This window comes from Urocitellus parryii, chromosome 8, assembly GCF_045843805.1.
Source record: "Urocitellus parryii isolate mUroPar1 chromosome 8, mUroPar1.hap1, whole genome shotgun sequence".
NCBI classification, from domain to species: Eukaryota; Metazoa; Chordata; class Mammalia; order Rodentia; family Sciuridae; genus Urocitellus; species Urocitellus parryii.
Window position 1 is genome coordinate 142372980 of NC_135538.1, and position 26351 is coordinate 142399330.

Below are 26351 nucleotides of genomic sequence, written 5' to 3' on the forward strand. Positions count from 1 at the left end.
AATACAGTATAGACATTTTGGTCTAATATGAATTTTAGAGATGTGCATTACAAGAGCTACTTGAAAATAACAAAGGATTAAAGTATTTGGCTTTTTTACCAGTAAGTAATATATAATTGAATAAATTTTGCTTATGTACCCAAGGATCCAACAAATGGAAACAAAACTAAATTAGGACAAGTGATTAATTATTGCTCAAAGATATAATAGTTGACAGAGGTGGTGGGTGGTTGATGCCACTTTAAAGATGATTTATTTCTAGCACAGCTAGAAATGAGGACGGTTTCGTCTCCTCTCTCCTGCAGTCAGTCTCACCTGTCTGCTTGCCTGCCTTCCTACCTATCAGTGATGACAAAACATAGTCAGTGAATATTTTACTCAGTTAAAATGGCAGTGGTGACTGTTTTTTCTTTTTTACCAAAGACCATTGCAACTTTATTGTTCTTTAATTTTGTTAATGAGAAACTCTAAAAAGTGGATTATTTTACTTTCTCAATTTTCTCTGTGTTGATATAACTGCTGTGTTAGCAGTAAGTACTCGTGACTGACCAGGTGATGAATCTTGACCGTCCCAGGAGTGGTCATTCTAGAAGTTACCAGAGGGCAGCCCTTGTTCTCGTAAGAGTATCCGTGTTGCACGTGTGGAACCTGCTGAAAAGTGGGCTTCAAAGGCTCCTTCATGTGACATGCCCAGCACAAAAGGCCAACTTCCTCCTCATTTGGCAACACTTCTCAGACGGTGGAGTTGGCAGAACTCAGCTACGGAATGAAGTAGGAGGATCTTGGTCCTGGGCTTCTCTGGAAAGGAACGTGGTGTCTAGAAGTGCACACCAGGCATGAGCATTCCCATGGAGTTTGATTAGCAATATTCTTAACGTTGCCAGGACTTTAGAATGCAATTTTATTAAAAGTTGACTTTACTTAAACTACCGCCTTACTATAGCACCCTCATCATGGTGATCTTAAATTTGTTTAAACACACACACGCACACACAAGCAGTTGGTGTATGTACAATTTTACCATTTGGTTTCCTTTCTTCTTTTTCAACAGAAATTCTAGAAGCAGGTGTTAAAGGATCTTCGGAATCTCTGAAAGGTGTGAAACGGAAAAAGATTGTTGCTGAGAATCACCTGAAAAAAATACCAAAATCCCCCCTGAGGAATCCTCTGCAGGCAAAACATAAGCAGAATACCGAAGACTCGTCTTTTGCAGTTCAGAGTGTGTCAGAACCTCACAGGAAGCCGAATTCTGTGCCTGTAAGAAATGGGAAGCTGTTCACCAGACAGAATGGAGAGGCGCCTGCCCTGACTGCTGAGGCCCCCAAACCCGGGGGCTCCGTCTCCCCCGAGAAGCCCTCCTTTCTGCAGCGCCCGGCGGAGCTGCGGAGATGGAGATCGGAAGGCGCGGACCCCGCCAAGCACAGTGTGCCGCCTGAGAACTGGGACTCGGGTTCCCTGTCCAGTAAAACCAGGACTGACAGCAGTGAATGTATCTCTCCTCACCGCACCACGCCCCCCGCGTACGCCAACACCGCATTTGATGTCTTACTGAAAGCAATGGAGCCAGAACTGAGCACCTTGTCACAAAAGGGCTCGTCTTGTGCAATTAAGACAGAAAAACTGAGACCAAATAAAACTGTACGATCCCCATCTAAATTAAAAAACAGTTCAGCGAGTGCCCCAAATCAGACTCCACCAGAACCTGTTGCCGAGCCGCAGCGTCCTCCCAGTACCTCATACACAGTGCATGTGTCTGCTCCTCAGAAGAATGAGCAAGTAGCAGTTCAGTCGGTTTCTCATCTGGATAATCAGCGGGAACACTTTGTTTCCAAACCTAATCAACACAGTCAGCAGCTCCCCGGGCACTCGGGTTTCGCAGGACCACTGACGAGTCTGCAAAGTCAAGAGAACGGCAAACATGAACAGGTGTATAACTCAGCAGTGACATCAGCCACAGGTCTCACTTCTCCTTCCAGTAGAACTCAGGTCACTCCTCCAAACCAGCAAGTGGATTCTGCTTCACCTTTGTCAATAAGTGCAGCCAATTCCACACAGTTGCCCCCTGCGCCAATTTATAATTCAACTCACGTTGCCTCTGTTGTTAATCAAAGCGTAGAACAAATGTACAATCATCTTTTGAAAGATCAGAAGCCAAAAAAGCAAGGAAAATATATTTGTGAGTATTGCAATAGAGCTTGTGCAAAACCTAGTGTGCTTTTAAAGCATATTCGCTCCCACACAGGAGAGCGGCCCTATCCCTGCGTGACTTGCGGATTTTCATTTAAGACTAAAAGCAATCTGTATAAGCACAAAAAATCCCACGCACATACTATCAAACTGGGCCTCGTCTTGCAACCAGATGCTGGTGGTTTGTTCTTGTCCCAGGGGTCCCCCAAAGCACTTAGTATCCATTCAGATGCAGAAGACAGTGCAGAGAGTGAGGAAGAGGCCGCTGCTGAAGGAAGACAGAATGAGCCAGGGGCCATGGACTTGCAGCCTGTGCAGATAATGAAGGGGTCATCAAATCCTGAAGCCTTTCCAAAATCAAGTTCCATTCTAAGCAATCCAGATCAGGTGGCAGGTGACTTTTCACCACAGGACCGATCTTCAGAATCACAAGCTGTGACAGAGTTACCAAAAGTTGTGGTCCACCCTATCAGCGTGTCCCCATCCAGAACCGACAGCTCGCAGGTTGTCGGTGCCAAGCCTGAGATTCCTAGTGCACACAGACAGAAGGACCTTCAGATAGCAAAGGCACTGTCACAGTCTGCCACTGTGACCTCCCTAGAGACTGAGGAGAAGTCCCGTCAGAAAGGGGACACAGGTCAGCCGGAAGGGAAACAGGACTCCCATGGTGGAGGAGCGGCCCACGCCCAGCTGCAGAGGCAGCAGGCCACCGATCACTCCCAAGAGCAGCAAGGAAAGCTGCTGCTAAGCCCTCGCAGTTTAGGAAGCACAGATTCTGGCTACTTCTCACGATCTGAAAGTGCGGATCAAACAGGGAGCCCACCCACTCCCTTTGCCAGAACCTTCCCCACCACCGAGCAAGACTCTGCTAAGAGCAACGGGCCCTCTGCACCAAGACTCAGTGCACCAGCACCCTCCGCGCTGTCCACAGGGGAAAAGCCACCGCTGGTACCTGGTCAGATGCGCCCGCCCTTGGCCACCAAGACCCTGGAGGAACGGATATCAAAGCTCATCTCAGACAATGAAGCCTTGGTGGACGATAAGCAGCTGGACAGCGTGAAGCCACGGAGAACCTCCCTCTCCAGACGAGGGAGCATCGATTCCCCCAAGTCATACATATTTAAAGATTCTTTCCAGTTTGACCTGAAACCAATGGGACGGCGAACCAGCTCCAGCTCTGACATACCCAAGTCCCCCTTCACCCCGACCGACAAGTCCAAACAAGTGTTCCTCCTGTCCGTTCCTTCCCTCGACTGCTTGCCTATCACAAGAAGCAACTCCATGCCGACCACAGGCTACTCGGCGGTCCCTCCCAACGTGATCCCTCCCCCGCACCCGCTGAGAGGAAGCCAGTCATTTGATGACAAAATTGGCGCTTTCTACGACGACGTCTTCGTCCCGGGACCTAACTCTTCTGTGCCACCAAGTGGACATCCTCGCACTCTCGTCAGGCAGGTAGCAGTGGAAGACTCTTCAGCCACTGAAAACCACGTTCTCGGCCCCAGCCAGTCCTTGGATGAGGGCCACCAGGGAGGCCACGCCACCACGGAACCTGTGTTGGCCCGCGGCAAGACCTCGGCACCGGGCTCCCATCTGGAGAAAAAGAAGTCTCATCAGGGCCGAGGGACCATGTTTGAGTGTGAAACCTGTAGAAACAGGTACAGGAAGCTGGAAAATTTCGAAAACCATAAGAAATTCTACTGTTCAGAGCTACACGGGCCCAAAACAAAGGTCGCGGTGCGGGAGCCCGAGCACGGCCCCCCGGGGAGCAGCGCGCAGCCGCAGGTTCTCCACTACAGGGTCGCAGGCTCCTCGGGCGTCTGGGAACAGACGCCGCAGATAAGGAAAAGGAGGAAAATGAAAAGTGTCGGAGACGACGAGGAGCTTCCACAGAACGAAAGCGGAACTTCCCCCCAAAGCTGCGAAGCCCTTCGGTTTCAGAATGCCCTGGGCCCCGTCCCCAGCCTGTCTAAACCCTCTGTCGCCGGATCAGGGGACCAGCAGCACCGACACGTGCAGCTGCAGAACTCCCAGGTGCAGCTCCTCACCAGGGGCCCTGAGCAGACCCTGGACCCAAAGCCACAGATAAGTGTGGCTGCCCAGGACCAGGTGGAGGTGAAGAGGCAAGGGGCCGGCATCTCCGTCATCCAGCACACCAACTCCCTGAGCAGACCCAGTTCCTTTGACAAAGTCGAGCCCTTCGAAGGAGCTTCCACAGTTTCTTTCCAGGAGCTGAGCAGAACTGGGAAGCCTGGGTCTCTGAAAGTAGGAGGGATCTCCCCAGAGGACACGTCACATCCTCACCAGCCTACGCTGTCAGAAGCTGTCAGAGGAGAGCCATGGGAAAGTTCCAGAAAGATGCCAGGCGAGCGGCACGTGCTGGGACAGCCCTCGAGACTTGTCCGACAGCACAACATCCAGGTGCCCGAAATTCTGGTCACGGAAGAGCCAGATCGGGACCTGGATGCCCCAGGTCACGATCAAGAAAAATCGGAGAAGTTCAGCTGGCCTCAGCGTAGTGAGACCTTGTCAAAGCTGCCAACCGAGAAACTGCCACCCAAAAAGAAGAGGCTCCGTCTGGCCGAGATCGAGCATTCCTCTACTGAATCGAGTTTCGACTCCACTCTCTCCCGGAGCCTAAGCAGGGAGAGCAGTTTATCCCACGCTTCAAGTTTCTCAGCCTCCTTAGACATAGAGGACATCTCTAAGACAGAGGCTTCACCAAAAATTGATTTTCCAAATAAAGCAGAGTTTCTTTTGATTCCACCTGGCTTGAATACGCTGAATGTTCCCGGAAGCCACCGGGAAATGAGGCGGGCTGCCTCTGAACAGATCAGCTGCATGCAGACATCCATGGAGGTCTCCAACTTCAGAAGTAAGTCATTCGACTGTGGCAGCATCACACCAACCCAGATGACACCGCTTGCTGAGTCCCAGCCTTCGACCCCCACCTCTGGCGCGGGGGTCACCGGACACGTGCCTCTCTTAGAAAGAAGGAGAGGCCCACTGATCCGGCAGATATCTTTAAACATAGCTCCAGAGAGTCTTCTGCCTCCAGTGAACCCACCCTCTTTCCAAAATACGGCTCTGCCCAGCGTGAGTTCAGGGCTATTTCAGGGTCCTCCACTCCCTAATACACCTTTGGGCGAGTTTTCTACAAATACTTTGCACTCCCAGACGCAAGCTAAGGATCTGCGGACAGAAGCGCCAAGCTCCAGCTCTACTAACATTTTTCCCGTCCAACAGCTTTTTGGTGTCAGCTTGTTGAACCAAACCCATACACCCCTTGGCCAGCAGAATGCACAGCTGCCTCTGCAGGTGTCTGAGCAGGGTGACACACCAGGTGCACAATCCACTTCATGTGTGTCTTCTCAAAGCAAGGATTGCTTTGCTCCCAAGTACCAGTTGCAGTGCCAGGTTTTCACCTCAAGCCAGTCTTGCTCCTCTAATCCCGCACATCCTTCACCGAATCAAGTTCTTTCAGATCCAGACAGAGCAGATAGTTGTGCAACTTCAGTAGCATTGCCAATCAAATTAGTGGATGCCCTGAGTAATTCATGTCCTCTGCCACTGCCGGAGCTCGGGCCACCAGGCAGGCAGGTGCACAACGTGCCATCCTCATTCATGCTGCCCGTGCATCTGCAGAGTAATGTTCCCACGTACTGTTTTGCCACTGTGATATCTCTGCCACAAATCCTAGTGACCCAAGATCTGTGCAGCACGCCAGTTTGCCAGGCTAGTCAAACTATAGTGCCAGTCAGTGAAGAACAGAATTCTGTGCCACAGTCACAGAACACTCACCAGAATGCTTTGCCAAACCCAGAGAAAGAGCTTGTTTGCAAAAATATTTTTTCAGAGTTCAGCCATAATTCTCCCTCTGAATCCTTGCCAGTCACTCAGAAAATGTCTGTGGGTAGACTTTCCCCCCAACAAGAATCTTCAGCTTCTAGTAAAAGGATGCTCTCCCCAGCAAATAGTTTAGACATCGCCATGGAAAAGCACCAAAAACGGGCTAAAGATGAAAATGGAGTTGCTTGTGCCACAGATGTTAGGTCCATAGAGCCATTAAGTTCAAGAGCAAATGAGGTTCATAAGCAGAAAAAACCCGTTTTGGTGAGGCAGGTTTGCACTACAGAGCCCCTTGAAGGTGGGATATTGGAACAGGAAGCTTTTTCCAAGCCTGAAACTGGTAGTGAGGCTGTTAATTTGCCAGATGTTTTACCAGCTGGTCATTTGTCGTCAGGACCATCTAAGTTTGTAGTCACAGAACCTATCAGTGAATCACAAGAATTTGAAAACATCAAGTCATCTGCATCATTAACTCTCACAGTCCAGAAGTCACCTGACACTTCAGAAAACAACCTCGTTTCCCCTCTGAAATCTGCGAACAGTAACCAGGAAAGGGAGCCTCCAGGGGCGAAGAGCCGAGGGAACAAAGCGAGTGCGCAAGGGCAGGGTCAGCCACCAGCCGCCACCCTTCCACTGTTGGACCCTGCGGATGCACAGCAGCCCTCTTTCCCCAGCCTCAAGACTGCCACCAGCTTCACATGGTGTTACCTGTTAAGACAGAAGTCACTGCCTTTGCCACAGAGTGACCAGAAAACGTCAGCCTACACGGAGTGGACAGTAAGCAACAGTGACCCAAATCCACTGGGTTTGCCTACCAAAGTTGCGCTTTCTCTCCTTAACTCAAAGCAGAAGACTGGAAAGTCACTGTACTGCCAAGCAATAACCACCCGTTCCAAGTCAGATTTGTTGGTCTATTCAAGCAAGTGGAAAAGCAACCTAAGCAAGGTACTCTGAAGTATAATTTGCCTTCAGATATGGCTTGTGCAAATTTGTTTTACTGACTATCCTACTTAGAAGCATTTTCATTTTAAATGACAAGTTGTACTATATGTAGATATTAAAAGGCAGGGTGTCACACTGCTGAGAGTTATCTGAAGTCCTTTTGGTGATTCTGTCATTTAGGAAAGAACGACTTTCTCTGGGCACTTTTTGTTCCTCGGTTAATTATGGAATGTGTCTACTTGATTGTACTTCATTGAGAGTCTCAGTTGGCCTTGACCTTTCTCTTCTGTTAAGGTGGTGGTGTCTTTGTTAAGTGAGAGGAGATTAGGCATATGCTCTGATGGGTGTGGATAATCAAGGATAGTTGTATTTTATTGTGAAATGTGAGCGGAGAACTCTTCACACTTGTTCATACTAACTCTCTCCCTCTCCAGGCCCATCCCAGCGCTCCTCCAGAGTAGTTCTCAGAATCAAGAGTCACCAAATAAGTTATATACTTAATAAGTTGACTTTGTCAAGATTTATAATGAAATTTAAGATCATAAAACTACAATTTTAAGTAATTGATGGAATTAGTCTCATTAGAATTACCAGCCTTATGAAATAAGAAAAATCATTTAAGTGATTACGAATAAATCCATAAAGAGATCCCATTGCACTCTGGACATTCAGAATTATAGGTGAAGTCACTGACCTCTGCAGGTCCCCAAGCATATAATTAATGCAGGTTCTTAAGCATTTACACACTATCAACAAGAAAGTCCTGCAGTGTCAGCCTCGTGACAGAGCTGCAGCTCCAGAGGGAGGGAGTCTGGAGTGGTACCTGCAGGTTGAGGAGGTGTGGATACTCTGGGGATGACGCTGTCCCATGGGGTCTCAAAACAATAGTAAACGAGAATTACAGAATTTTAATATATCACTGAAGGACGCAGGAGAGAGAAGAACCCTGGTTCATTTAAAGAGCTGCAGAGTCTGGCATGGCCAGAAATTTTGTGAGTTGGAAATGTAGATAAAACCCGCAGCATATGCATGATGGTGGAGAAGGAAGTGAAGGAGGGTGCCTCCACCCCTTTGTGGATTTGCTTTCTTGAATCCTCAGGCTCTGAGGCTGCTGAGTCAGAATCTTACAGGAGACCCAATCATTTGCATTCTGATGTGCCTATGGAGAAGGGTGCTCCTAGGCTGTGGGTGTAGCTCAGTGGTAGAGCGTGTGTTTAGCAATCCCCAGCATCCCCCAACCCCCTAAACCAACGTCTTCAAGTTCCAGATGTCTTGGAAGAAAGGTCTGGAAGTCCGTAGCTAGACAGGTCTCAGGAAGGAGCTCCAGGTGAGGGTGTTGTGTGGAGAGCCTTTAGGGACCCGTGTGGTTGATGAGATGTTCAGGAAGGTGTGAAGAAGAGCAGAGGGCCTCGCCTGGGTCCTGCAGATCTTATCATTCAAAGGGTTGAGTGTAGAGAGTCCAGCCCAAATTGGAGACATTGTTCATAGAGGAAGAAGGAGCACCAGGAGGAGGACCGCGGCAGCAGGTGTTTCGGGAGTTGCTGGAGGAGAAAGGAGGGAGGGAGGTGAAGGCAGGCAGGAGCGTGTGACCTGAGCTGCGGGTGTTGACGGAGACTTGAGTCGGAGAGCCGGGGCCTTGGAGGACAGGGCGCTCACCGACTGCTCCTCCAGACCCAGATGTCAGTGTGCTCATGATTCGGGGGGAGAAGGACGGGAGCTATAGAGCAAAGGGTCTCCAAGGACAGTCGGAGTCAGGGCAGAAGATGGCTGTGGAGCTCCCTAGGATACGCTGACGATCGTGCAGCCTCACTCATTGGTAATTGGCAAAGAGAAGCCAAATTTAATAAAAGATGGGCAAAGGATAAAGGGGAGTTTGGTGTTGAAAGAAAGTAAGAAAGGATTATGGTTAAAAGGATAAAGTCAGGAAAGAGTGCGTCCCATCCACGTTGTGGGAAGCTGGGGCTCGTCGGGAGCAGAGGAAAGGAGACCCTCATCTTCACCTTGTACCTCCTGGTGAGGGACTTTGCCAGCAGCTTCTCTTTCCTCCCGTTTGTAAGAACAGGGCCTCCAGGGGACTTTCCCGAGGCCTGAGACCCTCCTGCCATCACGAACGTCCCCAGCATTTGCCTTCTTTAGGCTTTCTCAGGACCGTGACTGGCTACCGGGCAATGTCACCTTTTACAGGAGTTATATAAAAGAAGCCCCTAACTAGAGAGTTTGAGTCTTTGCAGGTGACACTTGACTTGGAACACGTAACTGAACCCCGAGAGGGTCCTTTCTCACTGGGATTTGTCCACCCCAGCTGCATGCCCCACAAGTACGAGGGAGTGCGAGGGCACCTGGTACAGTTGTATGGAGTCTCGTACAAAACGACAAGGTGGCATTTCCTGGAGGAAGACCACACATGGCTTGTCACATCAGCATATCAGTTTAGCCTTTGTAACCTTTTTCAGAGATCTTTAGCAGGCCCAGTCTTGACATTTGAGCTGACCTGAAATTCAACAGTGACTAGAATTCAGGGAATTTTTGTGAAGACCTGGGGAGGGACCATGTCTGTGGTCTAAAATAATGGGGGGTGGGGGGGGGCGGGGAGTAAGTAACACACTGAGAAACGGAGCTGCCTCCAGTGCTCGTAAGGTAAAGGAGAGGAGGGCTGAGGCCTCAGGGTACCACACAGCTCTTTTCCATCTCCAAAGAATAAACTCTTTAAGAACCATATTTAAACTGTGTTCTAAGGGGTTAGTTAAATACAGAAAAGAGAAAGTTTACTATCAAGTTTATGAAGTGTTAGGTCGGGAGGTTTATTTGGAGGTGTCAAGGACTGTGATGGGATTTTTGAAATATCCTAAGATGGGTCAGTTTGCTACAGTGCAGACAGACTGGAATTATTAAAGCAAAATGATCTTGAATGTGTTGTTTTAGAATGCGTTTCATTAAGATAATTACATGCTCTATACGCTGCCGTGCTGTAATTTCCACTGAACATGACATATGTTTGTGTTTTCAGTTTTATTAAATTAGTTTCTCTTTTTTTTCCCTTTCAGAGAGCATTAGGTAATCAAAAGTCCACAGTAGTTGAATTCAGCAATAAAGATGCCTCTGAAATTAACAGTGAGCAAGATAAAGAAAATTCCTTAATCAAAAGTGAACCAAGAAGAATTAAAATATTTGATGGAGGGCAAGTACAAGTTTTACTTCTGAAATGTACATTTAAACTTACTTTTTAAATGTACATTTTGCTTTCATGTGAATGAAGACTTACGAGTGCCAACTTATATATTTAAATGTTGCAAGGTTTCTTAGCTTACTAATAGAATCTTTGGTATTGGTATTGTGTGTTAAATAATTCCAATTTGATGGAGAAAATGATGAATAGAAGGCAGCTGAGAATTAAATTTTCAGAGTGAGCCCCAGGTATCATGCTAATTTACAATAAGGAATGACTTGTAAAATTTGCTCTAAAAGAGATGAATTTATTGCCTATTTGAAAGCTTTGTGTATTTTATTATGAGAAAAACAAACTGTAAAATCAAATTATAGTGAAACTCAGAAATTTCAGTACTTTTGTAGTTGTGATTGAATATAGCAGTGGAGAAAACTTTTAAACCAGTGTCTTACAACCAGGAAAATATTTTTAAATTAAACATAATATTGAACAAGTTTGTTTGATCAGAATTAGCTGTTAGAACATTAAAGTGTTGATGTGAAAAACAAATATGCTATGACATGTCCATGAAATTTCATACTTTGAGTGTAAAAGTTGTGCTTTATTTTTTTAGGTTGGATTTTAATCATCAATATTTTCTCAAAGACATAGTGTCCAATCTTCCTATTCATTTTTTCTTTTCTTTAAATTAGGTACAAATCAAATGAAGAGTATGTGTATGTCCGGGGCAGGGGAAGAGGAAAGTACATTTGTGAAGAATGTGGAATCCGTTGTAAGAAACCTAGTATGTTAAAGAAACACATACGAACCCACACCGACGTCCGCCCCTACCACTGCTCTTACTGTAACTTCTCCTTTAAGACAAAAGGTATGAGCCCACATTGCTCTGGGTCCTCAGTAGCTTAAAGGGACTGCATTCTGTCTTCTCAACATTGTAGTTTTATTTTTTGTTTCTAAACCCTTTGGGAAAACAATTTTAATTCCACATTTTTAGAGAATATGGAATAAATGTGTCATTATAAAAGAAGCAGCTGCCCTTTTGCTGTAATTTTGCTCCCCAAATTATAGTCGTATGACATAATGGTGAATACCGCTTCAGAGATATTCACTCTGGGGCTGAAGAAGAAGAAGAAATGTTCAGGATAACAAGTAAATTCATCTGGGTCCTAAAAAACTAAAGAAAAATTTTAAATATAACACGGCAAACATTTATCATAGTCACTACACTTGTGCTTTATCGTGTGGATGCATAGTGCCGTTTCCTTTCTTTTTCTTCATGATGCATTTTCTTTTTGCCCAATACTGTTGGATTTCAGCTTCAAAAAATTTTCAACATTTTTAGTATTTAATGTTTATAAAAAGATCTCTCATCTAGTTATTAAAATCATTTAGATCCCTTTTGTTTTCTTTATGTTTTTATTTAACTCATAAGCCTTTATTTAAAAGTAATTTTACCCTGTACACGTTTCCTGCTTCACATAATGGATACAGTACTATAAAATGTTTGCTTTCTCCTTATTCAAGAGTCATTACATGGCAGTTCGTTACTTGGTATTTTAATGCTATGTACTATTCTTAAAAACAAAACAAAACAAAACAAAACTCTTCACCAAATGTAATCATGAAAATGTCTGTATGGAGGAACAATTTCTGTAAAGTGTTTTTTTCTTAATCAGTTTTTATAGAAAGCTTTGTTTTGTCCCTTTTCTCGTCTTTTTTTTTTTTTTCCTGCTGTATTATTGTCTTCACACTTTTGGTTATAAAACTTGACCAACCCATTAGCAAAGTTTGCTATGCCTTGTGGGTAGTGTTTATTGGCATTTAAAGAAAGTTATAACACGTAGCAGCTAAACAGTTAGCTGTCTTCAAATGCCACTAGCTGTCTGAAACAAGAATAATGGAAAAATCAAAATGTTCTTCGGATAGCTTTGAACGTTCCTGTAAGGTTTCAAGAAGTCGGAGGGGTTGGGAGGAACATGGGCTCAGTGGTGACTTCATGGTGAGGCAGAACCTCCCGGAGGTGGGGGGCAGCTTCAGGGTGGTTTCCCGGGTCCTGTGTGAGGATCTGATAGGAGAGAGGACTTTGATCTTTTATCCTCATTTATTACTTTTTCTTGTGATTAGAAAAAAGAAACATCAGTTAGTTTCTAGTATGGGGCTAGGAGCATATTTAAAAGGCCAACACTACCAGTAAAAGATGACCAGGTACAGAACGGTGTTACCAAGAACAGGAACATGAAGGTGTGATATGAAATGAATAGTTCTCAGTAGAAAGAAGAAAGGAATCAGGATATTCTAGAAACCAGTTCACAGAGTAAGAGCAAGCAAGGAAGGGTCAGGCTCAAAATGGAAATCCAGATTTCTCAGTGAGGAAAAATGTTGAGTCCCCAAGTATTAATGCTAGTGGACAACTCAAAACACGTTGTGCAGTATTTTAAACAAATGCTTATTAAGTGGACAAAACATGATGCCCTCTGAGGAACGGGCCTTTTCTGTCAGCAGTTTCCATGTCCTGTATTTCTCTAATGTGCTGCAATCTGAACTCGCATTAAAGTTTTTGCTTTGTCAGGCAAGTCATGTGGACTCTCACAGTGTGCAGTTATTCCAATGAGACTACCCAGCTAAGGGGACTAGTGAAGAAAATATCAGAAATGTTCTATTTCCCTATTCTTAATGTGACAGTTCTCAGTTTTAGGGTCACATTCTTTTCTTAAGTATGTACCTTTTGTGAATCAATGTAAGCCAACCCCATAGCACCTTTTAATGGTAGCTCTAAGGTAGAGTTTTTATTATTTAAGGCTGTGGGTTTTGTTCAACTTTCTTTTTTTTTTTTTTTTTTTTTGTGATCCTAGCAAATCCATCTGTACTTCTTATTGAGTGTGTGGTTCTTAGCAGAGGGAAATAGCAGAGTCACAGCGTGCTCATAAACACAGCATGCAAAGTGCTGTCGAAAGAATGGTCAATGCTGGGCTCCAATGCTTTGACTTACGGCTTACAAATCTGTAGTGCTTCATTGGTCTCTTAGTTTATTTCATGAATACATTTCAAAAATAATTTTAATTAATTTCCTGATTGTGCTTTTAAAGGGCAGTCAGCAGAAAATATATGTGAACTTCTTCTCTGTAAGATGAAGTCCCGTTTATGTCACAGAAAACTAAACTGTAGCTATAAGCGTCCAGAAGCAAAACTTCCCATGCTTTCTAAAGGATTTGGATAAATTTTCTGGTAGATTTCATGAACATTTATCTCTTAAGTTAATACATTAGTACAGAAGAGTTTCAGCATTTCTGTGGGATATTTGCATTTAAATATGCACATTTTGTATGTTTAAAAGGTAAATTTTTATTTGAAATTATCTAGAAGGTTGATTAATAATAACCACTAGTGCAAGTTATGAGAAACTATTGCTTATTAAAATGCAGATTGCAAAATTTTCCTAGTTACAATCATATTTTAACTTCTTAGCAGAACACCTACTATGGCTGTCCACCTAGGGAACAAAAGCATTGTGAAAGGGAACCCTTATGGACCATATGATTTGGTTTGTCATATTGTTATTACAGTAAAAGCATTTTAACTTACAAGTGGAAATTTCATCCACTTGAGGTGGCCAAATTATTTTATAACTTTTTAATATGAAAACTTCAAAGCTCTTATAGAGAATTAGAGATCCATATAATGTGCCCATCATCTTTTGATAATCTTTAGCATTTTGCCATTTTCTTTCATATTTTATTTTTAAGTATATTTAATATAAATGTCAGACATCACCAAACCGTTTAAGCCAGGTGTTGTCTTCAGAATGAGATCGGTCAGTCTGACAGGCACCTTCTGGTCCAGGCAGCCTCTCACACTGGCAATCCTTAAACACTCAGTTCTAGGCTGCTATGATAGTATGAGAGAACATCCTATCAATCGCCAGAATTGGCCTGTACAAGTGTAACCAGTTTCACACACTTAGAGTATTTGTCAAGAAATGGAAGTTTGTAAATATCGTAAATCTGCACAGGCTTCTCCTATTGCAAACTCCAAATTTGAACCAATGATTCAGAAATTTTTAGCTCTTCTAAAGGCTCTTCTCAAATACCAGTTTGCCCTCACCCACCAAGCTCAGTAGATTTTTTTGTCTTCTGAAGAAAGATAGTTTGCCCTTATTGGCTGTGTTTTGGTATCTAGACTTTTCCACTCAAGATGCTTGGTATCCTCAGGGGAATCTGAGCTGTCCCCCCTGCATTTATTCATGGTCACATGGGTCAAACGGGCCCTATTATTCCCAGTGATCCTCGTGATACCTGCAGAGACAGATTCAGCAGGTGCCATGGGAAGCACCCATAGGGACACTGATAGGAGACATCTAGTCAGTGCATGAAGTGAATTCAGTGCAGCTGTTTCTTTCTCCTGTTTCACGCACAGAGAAGTACTGTTATTTAAAAAGACCCAAATCAATTATCTGAGAATCAAGCTCAACTTTTTAAAATGTAGATTCCCAGGTGACAAAAACAAACAGACTCAAAGCTAGCGTGGTAAGCAGATAGGGGATTCAGTCAGACTGAGGCCTGCAGGCCTGGGTTTCAGTGCTTGTCTTGAGGTGGAGTCTGAGGCCGCTGGCTCTCCTGCCCTTGACTGTAGGCCTCGTGGAAAATAGATGATTTGTTTAAAAAATGCAAAACCCAACCCTTACGTGTACAAAACAAAACAAAATAAAAACAGTGAGGTGAAACCACGGAAACTCTGAGGCCCTGGACAGTTGTGGCCCAGCCACCAGGTAGAGACCTTCCGCAGCCCGTCCTCAGGACTCCACGGGGACCATGGCGCTGAAGCTAGATGACAGGTAAAACCCAACAGCCTGCAAGGAAGCAAACTGCTACAGAGAGAGCCGGCAGGAGAGAACCAGTCCTGCTCCAGGCACTGCAGGCCGGAGCGCAGTCTGAGTGGGACTCCAAACACGAGAAATGCTCCCAGAGATAAATTTGGAATAGTGAATAGAAACCACAGCAAGAGTAAACACTATCAGTAAAGGAAACAGATTTGAAAAAGACACTATTAATAAATGATGAGATCATTACAACTTATAGATACCAGTATTTTCTTTCATTCAAATTTTATTTATTGAATTTGTTCAGCCACAGTTGTGTACTTTTGCTTAAAATAGGAATGGAATTTGCCAGTGTTGACAAATGTAATAGCAAAATAATAATTTTTACGTAAGCTTAGTAAACATTCTTTTCTCTTAAGGAAATCTGACAAAGCACATGAAGTCCAAGGCTCACAGCAAGAAATGTGTGGATTTAGGCGTCTCAGTAGGTTTAATAGATGAACAAGATACAGAAGAATCAGGTAAGGCTTTAAACCATGTTATTCACAAATGCTGTGTACAGTGCACTGTTGTCTTGCACCCATACTCTTTTCCGTATCCACAATACTACTTAATTCCTGTTTTCATTACCTCTCATTTATCCTGTGTCATGGACTGATCAGTTTTCCCACCTGAGTTTTTCTCCTTCTCCCGTCTCTCTGCACCCATGTGAAGTCACTCTCCCTGAAGTGGGCGTCTGGTCAGAGTGTCCCACCGGTCCCATTTGCCTACCAAATAAAGTGCCAGCCACTTGACCTTAATTAAAACCCTCTGTAACCTTCCGCCGCCTGCTTCTACATCCTCATTTCTTACTCTCTCCCACCCTCATCACGCTCGAGCTTCCTTCTTTCATGACCTGAATCCTGTGGTCCGCCTGTAGGACCCTCACTCCCACACAGTCCCACCTCCTGCTCTGCATGAAGAGTCTCACTGCCTTCAAAATGGACTGGAAATCCACCACCCCCATGAAGCCTCCTCTGGTTGTCCTTCCTGCCCATGTGTGCGGAACAGTATTTCCCTTCTTTGAACTCCTGTGGTATTTAAGTTTCCTCTCTGAAAGCACGAATCCTCTCTGCCTTGTTTTGGGTTATTGTGGCCACCCCCCCACCCCCACCCCCGCTTCTGCACCTGTGCAGCATGAGCAGAGTTCCTGCCCGGGATGAATGGACACTGGTCCCAGCAGACCAGAGCACTGGTACAGGACTTTGTATACAGTGGCTGCACCATAAGTATTTGTGGCTAAAGCATTTGTTTTTTTGTCTGAAATGTTCATTATTTTGAAAAACTTGATGGCTTTTTTTTATAACAGTGTTAACAAATTTAAGTATTTATCTCTAACCAGTTTGGAGGGAGAATAAACCTGTTCATCTATTCTGACTAATCAAAAAATGTAAATGTCTTTTACAAAATTTCTTATTTTAACCCAAGAAATTATCAACACAAGAGAGAAATTTAAAAAGAAAAAAAAGATGCCCTGCTATTTTTTTAAGACTGCCCTAACTTAAACATTCATCTGCTTGCTGCATTTTTCTTAATTGGTATCAGTCTGATATAAAGAAAATTTCCAAAGAGAAAATAATGGGGACATCATTGAAAATATAGGTTAAAGGATCAAGCCATTTGATCCCATCTGCCAACTAGCAAAGTAGTAAATGAATCAGCTCGATTTTATTTCTAAAGATGCAAGAGTAATGCCTCCTGTGTTAAGGGTAAGAGCAGTTCAGATATAAAAAGCTAGGAAATGTGTGTAAGAGATCTGGCAGGTGTGTTTATCAACAAGTGCTTAGGCAAGGAGCATAGGGAAGGCCACCGGGAAACTGATCCCTGGAGACACAGGCTGTAAAACGAGGACTGTCACAGTGTCTGCTGCTGTGCACTCCCAAAATCACATGTGTGTAGAATCCCCTGAACTTCTAAGGTAAGGTACTCCTTACATCGTAAATTTGCATAGACGTCAAGTGTAGTTTCTGTAATAATCACGCATTCTTTACATCGGCTGGCTGGCTGGTTGACTTGCATATCTGTTTTTGCATTTTTCATCTCATTGCAAAAGCATTGACAGCTGATCTTAGACTGCAAATGCAAGTTGGTGGTGAGCTCCCTGTTAGGATTAGTCAGCCCAATGAAACAAGGTGGCAGTTTCACCTGTTTTGGTTTTTTTTTAAGTTTCATTTTTTTAAAAAATCTTTTATGGGAAGGGTCTCAAAATTCCTTCCCAATTTTTATCAAATAATAAAGTATAAATACAAGTTCAAAATTCTGATCTCTATGATGACAGATGACAGACCTAAAATTCATCATTCGTTTGCAAACAAAATATATTTTTCTTCTTTTGCTTTATCATAGGCTTGCAGTGTAGGTACAGTAAGCAGTTGTTTTAAACAAATGGCCTTGTGTTCTTTTTATTATTCTCTTGGGGCTTTTAAAAAATATTTTGAGATTTTTTTTTAAATATAAAAAGACTGTGAAGAATTTTACTCCATACTCTCATGTGTTTATACCAGAGTTGATGATTGTAAATATTTTCTCATACCCCCTGTTCCTTCCCATGAATTCAGTGTGTTTTGTTTTTGTTTTTTTTGGACCAGGGATTGAACCCAGTGGTGCTTAACCACTGAGCCCTTTTCTTGTTTTATTTTGAGACAGGGTTTTTGCTAAGTTGCTTTTGTACTTGCAGTCCTCCTGCCTCAGCCTCCCAAGTTTCTGAGATCCCTGTGTTTTTTCACAAGCTCAGTAAGCATGACAGCCTTCCTGTCCCTGCACTGCAGACACGCAGGCACCAGAGGGTTTCCCTGCCCTCCGTTGAACATCCCTGGTATATTCATGAATAGTAGGTGGCTTAGTTCTATGTCTAGATCTTAAATTTGCAAAACAAAACCACTTTCTGTGTAGATGCGTAGAAAATTAACCACGCTATAATTTCACATTGTTTTCCAGAAGGGATCTGCAGTTTCCCCACTGCCTTAGCATAATTTTGTCAGATTTTGAATTTTCGGCCAGTTTGATAGATGAGAGTGTGTTGTCTTTTTGTGTGGTCTCATTGTTCTTGGAAAGAACTTCTACTCCATAGAGCTCATGGCAGAGATGGACAGTATGTAGGTTCCTCAGGCGGGCCATGCTGGGGGCCGGGGCTGTGGTGGCTGCAGCTCGGCGCCCTCCTAGCACCAGCCTGGAGTGTCCTGCCTGTTCCGTCTCCTTTGCTGGCGTCTCTGGCCACCCAGCCTGTGCCCGTGGGCTTCCGTGGCTGACCCCCCGGGCCGTCTGCCCACCATCTTCTCCGTCTTGTGACTTGAATGCCATCTGGGCACAGATGACGCCTGTTCACTGCAGACTTGCCCACTCGCCACCTCTGCCCGGATGTCCAACAGGCAGCCAAGTCGAACATGCCCGGTCCTTGCGTCACCCCTTCAGTCTAAGAAGCACACCTCCCCTGCAGCGTCCCAAGCCTCCGTGGCGGGGCCATGGTGTTCTAAACACCATGCCAGTCCTTGGTCCGCCACACCCTGGCAGCTTCCACCCACTCACCCTCCCCTCCCTCTGAGGCTGGGCTCCACTCCTTCCGCCCTCGCCCACTGGGCTGCAGCCGTGGGCCTCCTCTCATCATGAACACATCTGTGGGCTCCTGTCTCAGGGCCTTTGCACCTCTTGCCACAGTTTGAAATGCCCTCCACCAGACTCTATGACCCTCCGCACCTTAAGAACAGGGATTTTGTTTTTTCACTGTTCCTAGGGTTGTACCTAGCAGGTGGTGGTAAGTAGCAAACGTGTAGATTGAATGAATGAGTAGACAGAAATGCCATAGATCTTACAGGAACTAATTCAGTGATGTTCTTTTTACAATTTGATACATTCTTTTTCCATTTAATTCCTTCTCTGGAATTGAATGGTTGCTGATTCGCCACTTAATGCCTTTCCCCTGTAAGCTTGGTTCCCTATACTGTGGCCAGGGTCCGTAGGCATTAGTGAGGTGCAGACGGAATTCATTTAGTAAGGTGTTAGTCATTAGACTCGACCACTTGACACTCGACGTTTTCTCAGTGCTCTATTTTCTCCTTGATAACCATCGCCCGAAGACCTTTTTCAGGAACTCCAGAGAAGGAGAGTTGATTCTCTGCTTGACCCATTCGCTCGTTTCTTTACCACGAAGTCTTCAGTGCGCTCTCCATCCTGCCGGAGCTCTTGGTACTGCTGATTTTGGAGTGAACCAGAAGCGCACAGAGAGGGAGAAAGGAAAGGGGCCTAGGACGGAGGATAGGAGGGGCAGGGCGTCAGCCTCGGAAGGGCTGGCAGAGTCCAGGGGGAAGTGGTCTTTCCAGGTGTGGATTTCACTACTCGTTGTTTCTTCAGTTACAACCAGAGTCTCTGCCATCGCAGTGTATGTCGGGTTCTTCATGTTTCCACACTTGGGAACCATCACTTTTTAGATACCGTTTTTAGTATTTTTGTTGTAAATAGCCAACAATACTATAGTATTTCTTTGATGAAGACCATCTAATGTTTGCAGGGGGTTAATCAACTAAAGCCATTTAAAGTCATTGCCTTTTTAGGACCAAGTACAACTGACTTTTATTCCATATTATTTTCAAATGTTCTGAAAAATGGAGACAAAAGATAATGGAGCTTTTAATCTGTGACCCTGGAATTTTCATTATTGAGTATGGGGTTTTTTTGTTTTGGGGTTTTTGCTACTGCGAACGTGAATTTAGACAGTATTGGCTAAAAGAAGCAAGGGCTCATCAGGAGGATGGTCCTCCTGGGTAATAACAACGTTAAACAGCACTGGGGCGGGGGGGGGCTTCGGTGGAGGGCCAATGTTTCCATGAGGAAGTCCTCGGGGCTTCCACGTCCCTCGTTCTCCACCAGATGGAGCCTGGCAGCCTGGGTGGGAAGTCTGATGGGATTCTGCCTTCTGACGTCCAGTTCTGTGCATGTGTGTGTCCGTGTAGGAGACTGAACTTGGAAATCTTGATTTTGTGGATTAGGGAGCGTTGTTTCTCCGGGATTGATGTCTGCCCCACAGTAATCCTCCTGGGATAGGTCGCACACAAGGCGAGGACTCGGCTGGTTCTGACTCAGCTGGTTCAGGGCCTCTGTATTTGTCTTCAAGCCTCGTGCTTATCAGCCCTGGGAGGATGTTATAAGGGTAACGGTATACTCTGTAAAGTGTTTCCTTTTCTATCAACTGCATGTCCTGTGGAAAATACAAATTTTTAGACATGGTAGGAATAGAAGAAGTGGCTGAATTTAAAAATCGTGGAGAACAAATACTCTCAGGCCCGCACTTTTTAAGTTTTGAGGTGTAGTCTGCCCGTGGCTTCGTGCTTGGGTCCAGGTGCGCTCAGCATCCAGTGCCCTCGAGTGCAGGGCTGGGACTGATGCTGGAGTCCCTCCCCTGCTCACCTGGGGCAGCCTCCCCTGGTAGGGATCAGGCTTGTGGCAGCAGCTCCCAGGACCAGCCAGCGCTCAGGGTCCTCCCACGGTTCTTAAGAGTGCTGCTGGACAGTGTGCCCTCCATTCTGAGGACCTATTCATGGCAAATAGATGAAGGACGACATGAGGTTGTTCAGCGTAAGCTCACACAGCACCTCACCGGCCAGCGTTTCCCTTGGATGACGAACAGCCTCGTCACATGCTGTCGTGATACCAGAGCCGTGGTGCCATGTCCCAGATTCTTGGTCTGACAGAATCTAATTCTCGGCTCGCTGCTCTAGAACACGCTGGAAGCCTCAGAGATCCCACCTGCTGCGTCTGCACCAGACATCCAGCAGGTGCCGCCGTGCTGCCCGCAGCCGTGCCAGCAGTGGTCCTGTGGCTCCCCAAGCCTGTGTTGTGCCTTCACACTGCTGTCACTGAGGGACATCTGGACTAGCTCAGTGCAGAGTGGAAACCTGAGGTGACCAGCAAGCGCCTTCATCCCCTAGGCTTTCTGATTTCAGGTGACATTTATTGTTGAATCATGGTAGCAGTACAGATGCCTCCTGTGTGACACAGTGATGAAGGAAAGTCGGTGACCCCATCAGGAGCCACCTGTCTTTTCAGGAATCAGCTCTATGAAGCATCAAGTCTTGAGCAACATGAAAATTTGTGACATTTTCTTCCCCAGATAGCTGGGTAGGCTGGCACCTGCCTCTAGTCCCAGACACGCAGCAGGCCGAGGAGTTTAAGGCCAGTCTGGGCAATGTAGTAAGACCCTGTCTCAAAAAAAAAAGCCTCTAGTTTTGATAGCCACACTTCAGGTTTCGTACCGTGGGACAGTTGTTGTGTCAGGAGCGGAGGCCACAGATCCTTAAGAAGGACTATTAGAGGGGCGCACCCTTTCGTGAAAGTCACATAGACCTAAACAGCTGGTGGTACTAGGAAATGCAGAAACGTCCCACTTATTCAGGTCTTGCTTACCTCAGACAGTGGGAAATGGGGTAAACTTTAAAAAACAAAAACTCACAATTTAGGAGACTTGATTCTAGATAGAAATGGCTCAGAATTAGCCAGACTCTGCAAAACAGAAGCCTGAGGAGAGTGTTTTTAGGTTGATGGGACTCCTTCCGATCAGTCACTTGATCTTTGCTGTAGAACGATTATAGTCATCACCAGGAAAGGTCTCTGAGCTCTCGCTCATGGAACGAAACGTGCCCAGCACCCAGGAGCCAAGCTGTCGTGCAGAGCGTGCTGGTGCACCGTTCGGTTTGGCAGCACCACATTTGGCAAGGCCCTGGTCAGCTCGTGGCTTTCTGGGAAGTGCAGGTCGTTTTAGGTGTGCTGTATTTAGTCCTCCATGCCCGCCCTGTTTTGTTTTTTACTGAAAACTGTCTCAGACTGATTTTGTCCCTACTTCAGCGTCTCCTCCTGGCATTATCTTCATTATCTTTTCTTTTTCTAAAGATCCTGATCTCTTCTTCCCCTGCCCGACTCACTGTGCCCCCTGTTACTCTCCAGCTGGCCTGCATGTTCCCAGTGCATAAAGGTCAGTGTGGAAATGGTGTGAATAAAGGCCACAGGCCCTACTGCCCTCTGCCAAAGTGGGTTATGTGGCTGCCCATCTCATCCTTCAGCAGATGAACTCTTGTTCCAGTTCTCAGTGGAGTAAACTCAGGGATGTTGGGAGACATCTATTTTGAATTAAGCAGAGGGAATTAGAAATTTTGGGGAGCCAACCATTAAAATTTGGAATCTGGCATTTGAAAGAGTTTCCACTTCGTTTAAAATTAGCAGCTCAAGCTGTAATTATAGTATATGCTCATGAAAAGCCTAATCCTTCCAACCCCACTGACGTTCCCTTGTATTCTTGCCATACAAAATCATATAGCCTTAGGGATTTTGTCTTTTGTGTTCTGGGGTTTGGGGGAATACATTTTAGTTTTCACCTTTTGTGTCAAAAAATCATGCCCTTGGCTGTTTGCTTTCCATCCTTTGATCCAAAGAATGTTTGGTCCACAGAAAGCTGGACTTCAGTGCCAGGAATGTTAAGTGCACCCTCAGCCGCCCCACGGGGACTGTTAGTGCCGTTGGGGCGGGAGGAAGAGCGCCTTTCTGGTTGGAGCGAAGTACTGAGCGATGGTGCACCTGCAAAGGCCATGCTGCGTCCCAGGTTTCCAAACCTGTGTCTCATTCACCCTTCAAAATGATTTAAGTCAATCTTATAAAAATACTAGCAAAAGTCCTCTTTCTAAATGGAGCCTGCAGTTATCACTGGGCTTCTTAGAGAAAATATTTGTTTCTCCTTTTAAGAATAATTTCCATATCCAATAGGAAACTGTAGTAGGCCTTCAGGTTTAGGCTTGAAATAAAGCAGTATTACTGTCATTTATGAGCAACACAGATCTGACAGTCTTTTGATTTGCTTCCTACAGTTAACAGACTTTAGATTCTGGCCTACCACGTACTTACAGGATATTTTCATCCGACAAACAAAAATGTTATTTTGCATACTTTCAGAAAAGTGAACCAGGTTGCTGCTGTGGCTTATCAAGTTATATTTTTAAACATGAAAAAAGCAAAAACAGACAACTCTACCAGAAGAGCGTCTAGATTCCAGCGGAGCCCCACTTCTCGGGGGTCCTGCAGCTCCGTCTGTGGCTCTGTCTGTGGCTGCGGCTCCTCCAGCAGAGGTCACTGTCTGGCAGTGAAGGGAGGGCAGGTGGCAGCTCCTGCATGGAGTCCTCAGAGGTGGCTTTGAAGTACACCTTGTGGTATTTGCTTATGTGTGGAAACGTGAAAAAAACGATGTCACTGCATTATGTGCCTTTCTTCCCCCAGGAGCTGATGAAGGAATTATTTTTGTGCCCACGTATTTTATTGAATTTCAGAGACATTGATTTATCATGAGTGGGGAACATGCCTAGGAGAACATGACTTAAATGGGACTTTCAAGGGCCATTCATTTACAAACTGGTTAAGCAGATCTGGATTTCTTGTGTCTCTGCTAGAGTTTCTGATGTCCTCAGAGCTCTGCGCTGTTTCTGGTGTCTGCCGGGGCTCTGTCCTGTGAACTCCATGTGTTTCCCTCTGTAAATACGAAATACTGAGACCATGCAAACACCCTGTTTATTTGTTGATGGCTTCTGTCGGTGGTGTTACTATGGTGTTCTAATTTATTGATTGAAATTTTTCTGTAAGGAACAGGTGCCCTTCATTCATTCATATTTATCAGTGTGGGCCTGAGGATCCATGTTTGATCCTTGGGTCATGATTCAGTGTCATTGTTATTCATTGCCTGGCTCAGGTTCCAGCGTTGGCCTTTGCCACTGAGAGCACTTTGAGGTCTATTCCTGGTCCTTCCAATGTGTCTTTTCATTGCTTAAGAAATCCCTTACTTTCTGACACCCCAAGATATTCCAGCCCTGTTGTCGACCATTTCTCTTAAGGACTCCTGGCTCCTTTGACTAGAGGGAGGTATTTAGAAAGCAAGATCCAGGCACTTGCTGGTGTGTACTCATTGCTACTGACCTGTGCCTGCTTCTAGCCCATGCACTGGGTAGAGCTAGGAAATACATGTGTGCACACCAACATTCACGTCATGTAATTTGCACACACGTGTGCACACACACATCGTGTGTGACTGAAGTCTGAGTCCATAGCAGTTCTTCCAGGTCTAGTCCACACAACAAAGCTTAGCCTTCTCCATTTCCTTCTTTTTAACTTCTTTTACCCAAAATGGAAAACCTGCTTCTCATCTATGATTGACCACAAATGACCCAGTTTTAGGAATCCTGAATAAGCCCCCTGTCAGAAGCAAGCTTGCAGCTGCAGAGCCGCGTGAGCGGGGCAGTCTGCCCTTGGCCTTCCTAGTGCACAGCCAGAATTACTTGCTTAGGCTCCACAGAACCTTCCTTCCCCACCCCCTGAGTGTGTTCATGGGGTTCTTCTGTGCCAGCCAGAGTCATCTGTCTCTGGAGTTCGACAGCTGGAATCTTTGGCTTATAGAGTTTTACATGTTTTAGCTCGAGAAGAAACTGTCACACTTTTCCAAAGTTGCAGTTCTGGCACTTACCAGCAGTAGGGAGAATTCTCTACTTCTCTTTTATCTTTTGTGTGTGTGTATATACGTTTGTGTGTGTGTGCGCGCTCGCCCACACGTATGCCTATTAGTTACACACGGCTGTAGAATTACACTGGTCGTGTATTCATATATTTACGAGGAGAGTTATATTCGATTCATTCTACTGTCTTTCCTGTTCCCATTTTTCCTCCCTTCCCTTCCTTCCCCTTTGTCTAATCCAGTGAACTTCTCTTCTTCCTACCCGCACCCCACACTGAGAGTTAGCATCCACATATTAGAGAGAAGTCAGCCTTTGGTTTTTTGGAATGGGCATATTTCACTTAGCGTGATGTTTTCCATTTCCATCATTTACCGTCAAATGCCGTAATTTCATTCCTCCTTAAGGCGAATAGTACAATTTATTTGCGGAGGGCACAGGATCCTGAGCTGGACAGTTTCCTCGTTGTCATTTCTGTGCTTTTCCTTTGGAGCATTTTCTTCATTCTTCTTAATGGTTTCCATCTCTCCGTCGAGAGTCCCCTGATATGGCCTGCTGTCCACCTTTCCTGTGAGAGCCTTGGACATACTCATGGTCATTGTTTCAGCATCCCTGGCAGCTCTGATGTCTCGGTCATGCATGACTCTGGTTCTTAGTCTGTCTTTCCTCCTCTCTGTGTGCCTGTGATTCTGTGTTGGAAGCTGGACATTGCGTCCGACAGTGGAGAGCCCTGGGAATGCCTTTTCTCCTCAGATGCGGGAGCCTCTGAGAGCCTTGCTGCTGTGCCTGTCCTCGCTGCAGAGGCTTCAAGTCCCCGCGGGGCCCTGTGTTTTGGGTGGGTTGGTTATAGGAGCGCCGTCTGCGGCATTCTGGTTTCGGGTCTCCCTTTGCACTGCACCTTGGGGACAGGGCAGCCTCTCTGTACCCTCTTGCTCTTCGCCTGTCCTTCTGCCAGCTGTCTGTTCCTCAGAGCCCTCAACTTGGCACCTGGGGAGGGTGCGGAGGGAAGGCCGTGCCGCCTCCTCTGCCGGAGCCTCTGTCTAGACAGTCACTACCTTCTCGCGTTGCCAGGCCTCGGCTTTCCCGGTGCTGCCCTCCCTGGGAGCTGAACCGTGTCTTTTCCTGCTCCTGTCCCCGTTGCCGTGAGTCTTCACCATGTCCTGAGGGCCTCGGTGTCTGGCACCCTTCCCCTTGCCGGGTGAGGCTCCTGTTCCCTAGGGGAGAGGGTGAAGTTCTTGGCGCCTCCTGCAAGGCTGCTGCTCTCCTCCCCCAGATCTGACATCAGTGGACACTGCTTAGTGCTCTCCCCTGTGACCTGTGACCAGGGCTGGAGGGGTTCGTGACATAATGCCTGCAAGAGCCCCCAAGGTGCCGCAGGTCCCGACAGCTCCCGGGTGCCCTTGCCAGCTTGTGTTCTGTTGACCCTGCTAGCTGAACTCTGCTGCCAGTGTCCTGTTGCCTGTGCCCCAGGTGACAATCTTGCTTCTTTTCCTGCTGAAACTCCCCTTTCCGCTGATTCTCTAGGACCTTTCCTGTGGAATTGGGAAATGTCATAGTGAGCCTGCTCTTTTGTGTTTCTAAAGCAGTAGTTTCTAAGGTAAGCGAGACCCGTTCCGGGTGGACTTTGCAGCGAGGCTGGCCTCTGATGAAGTTAGCCGTCCCCAGTGACCAGCTCCAGTCATCCGGCTCCCTGCTCTTTTCTGCTTCCCCCTAAACAGAGTATTTCATCTGGCACCAACAGGCAAATCCGAGTCAAACTGAGGATGGCGTGCCAATTTTAGAATTTCAGACGTCAGACAAGATGCCAGAGAAGAGGCATCTGAGGCCCTGGGAGTCCACGCGCACACCCAAACCCACCCGGTGGCATCCCCAGCACAGC

At 45.8% G+C, this 26351-nt stretch overlaps 1 protein-coding gene across 3 annotated transcripts in view; it reads left to right on the plus strand.

Moving 5' to 3' along the window:
• Hivep1 (HIVEP zinc finger 1) overlaps positions 1 to 26351 on the plus strand; it is a 131801-nt gene that overhangs the window by 99850 nt on the left and 5600 nt on the right. For all 3 annotated transcript variants that reach the window (XM_026384597.2, XM_026384599.2, XM_026384598.2), the window contains exons 4-7: positions 1052 to 6981; positions 10023 to 10156; positions 10837 to 11012; positions 15380 to 15481. In XM_026384597.2, the coding sequence (XP_026240382.2) occupies positions 1052 to 6981; positions 10023 to 10156; positions 10837 to 11012; positions 15380 to 15481 (6342 nt within the window). The remainder of the gene's footprint in view (positions 1 to 1051; positions 6982 to 10022; positions 10157 to 10836; positions 11013 to 15379; positions 15482 to 26351) is intronic.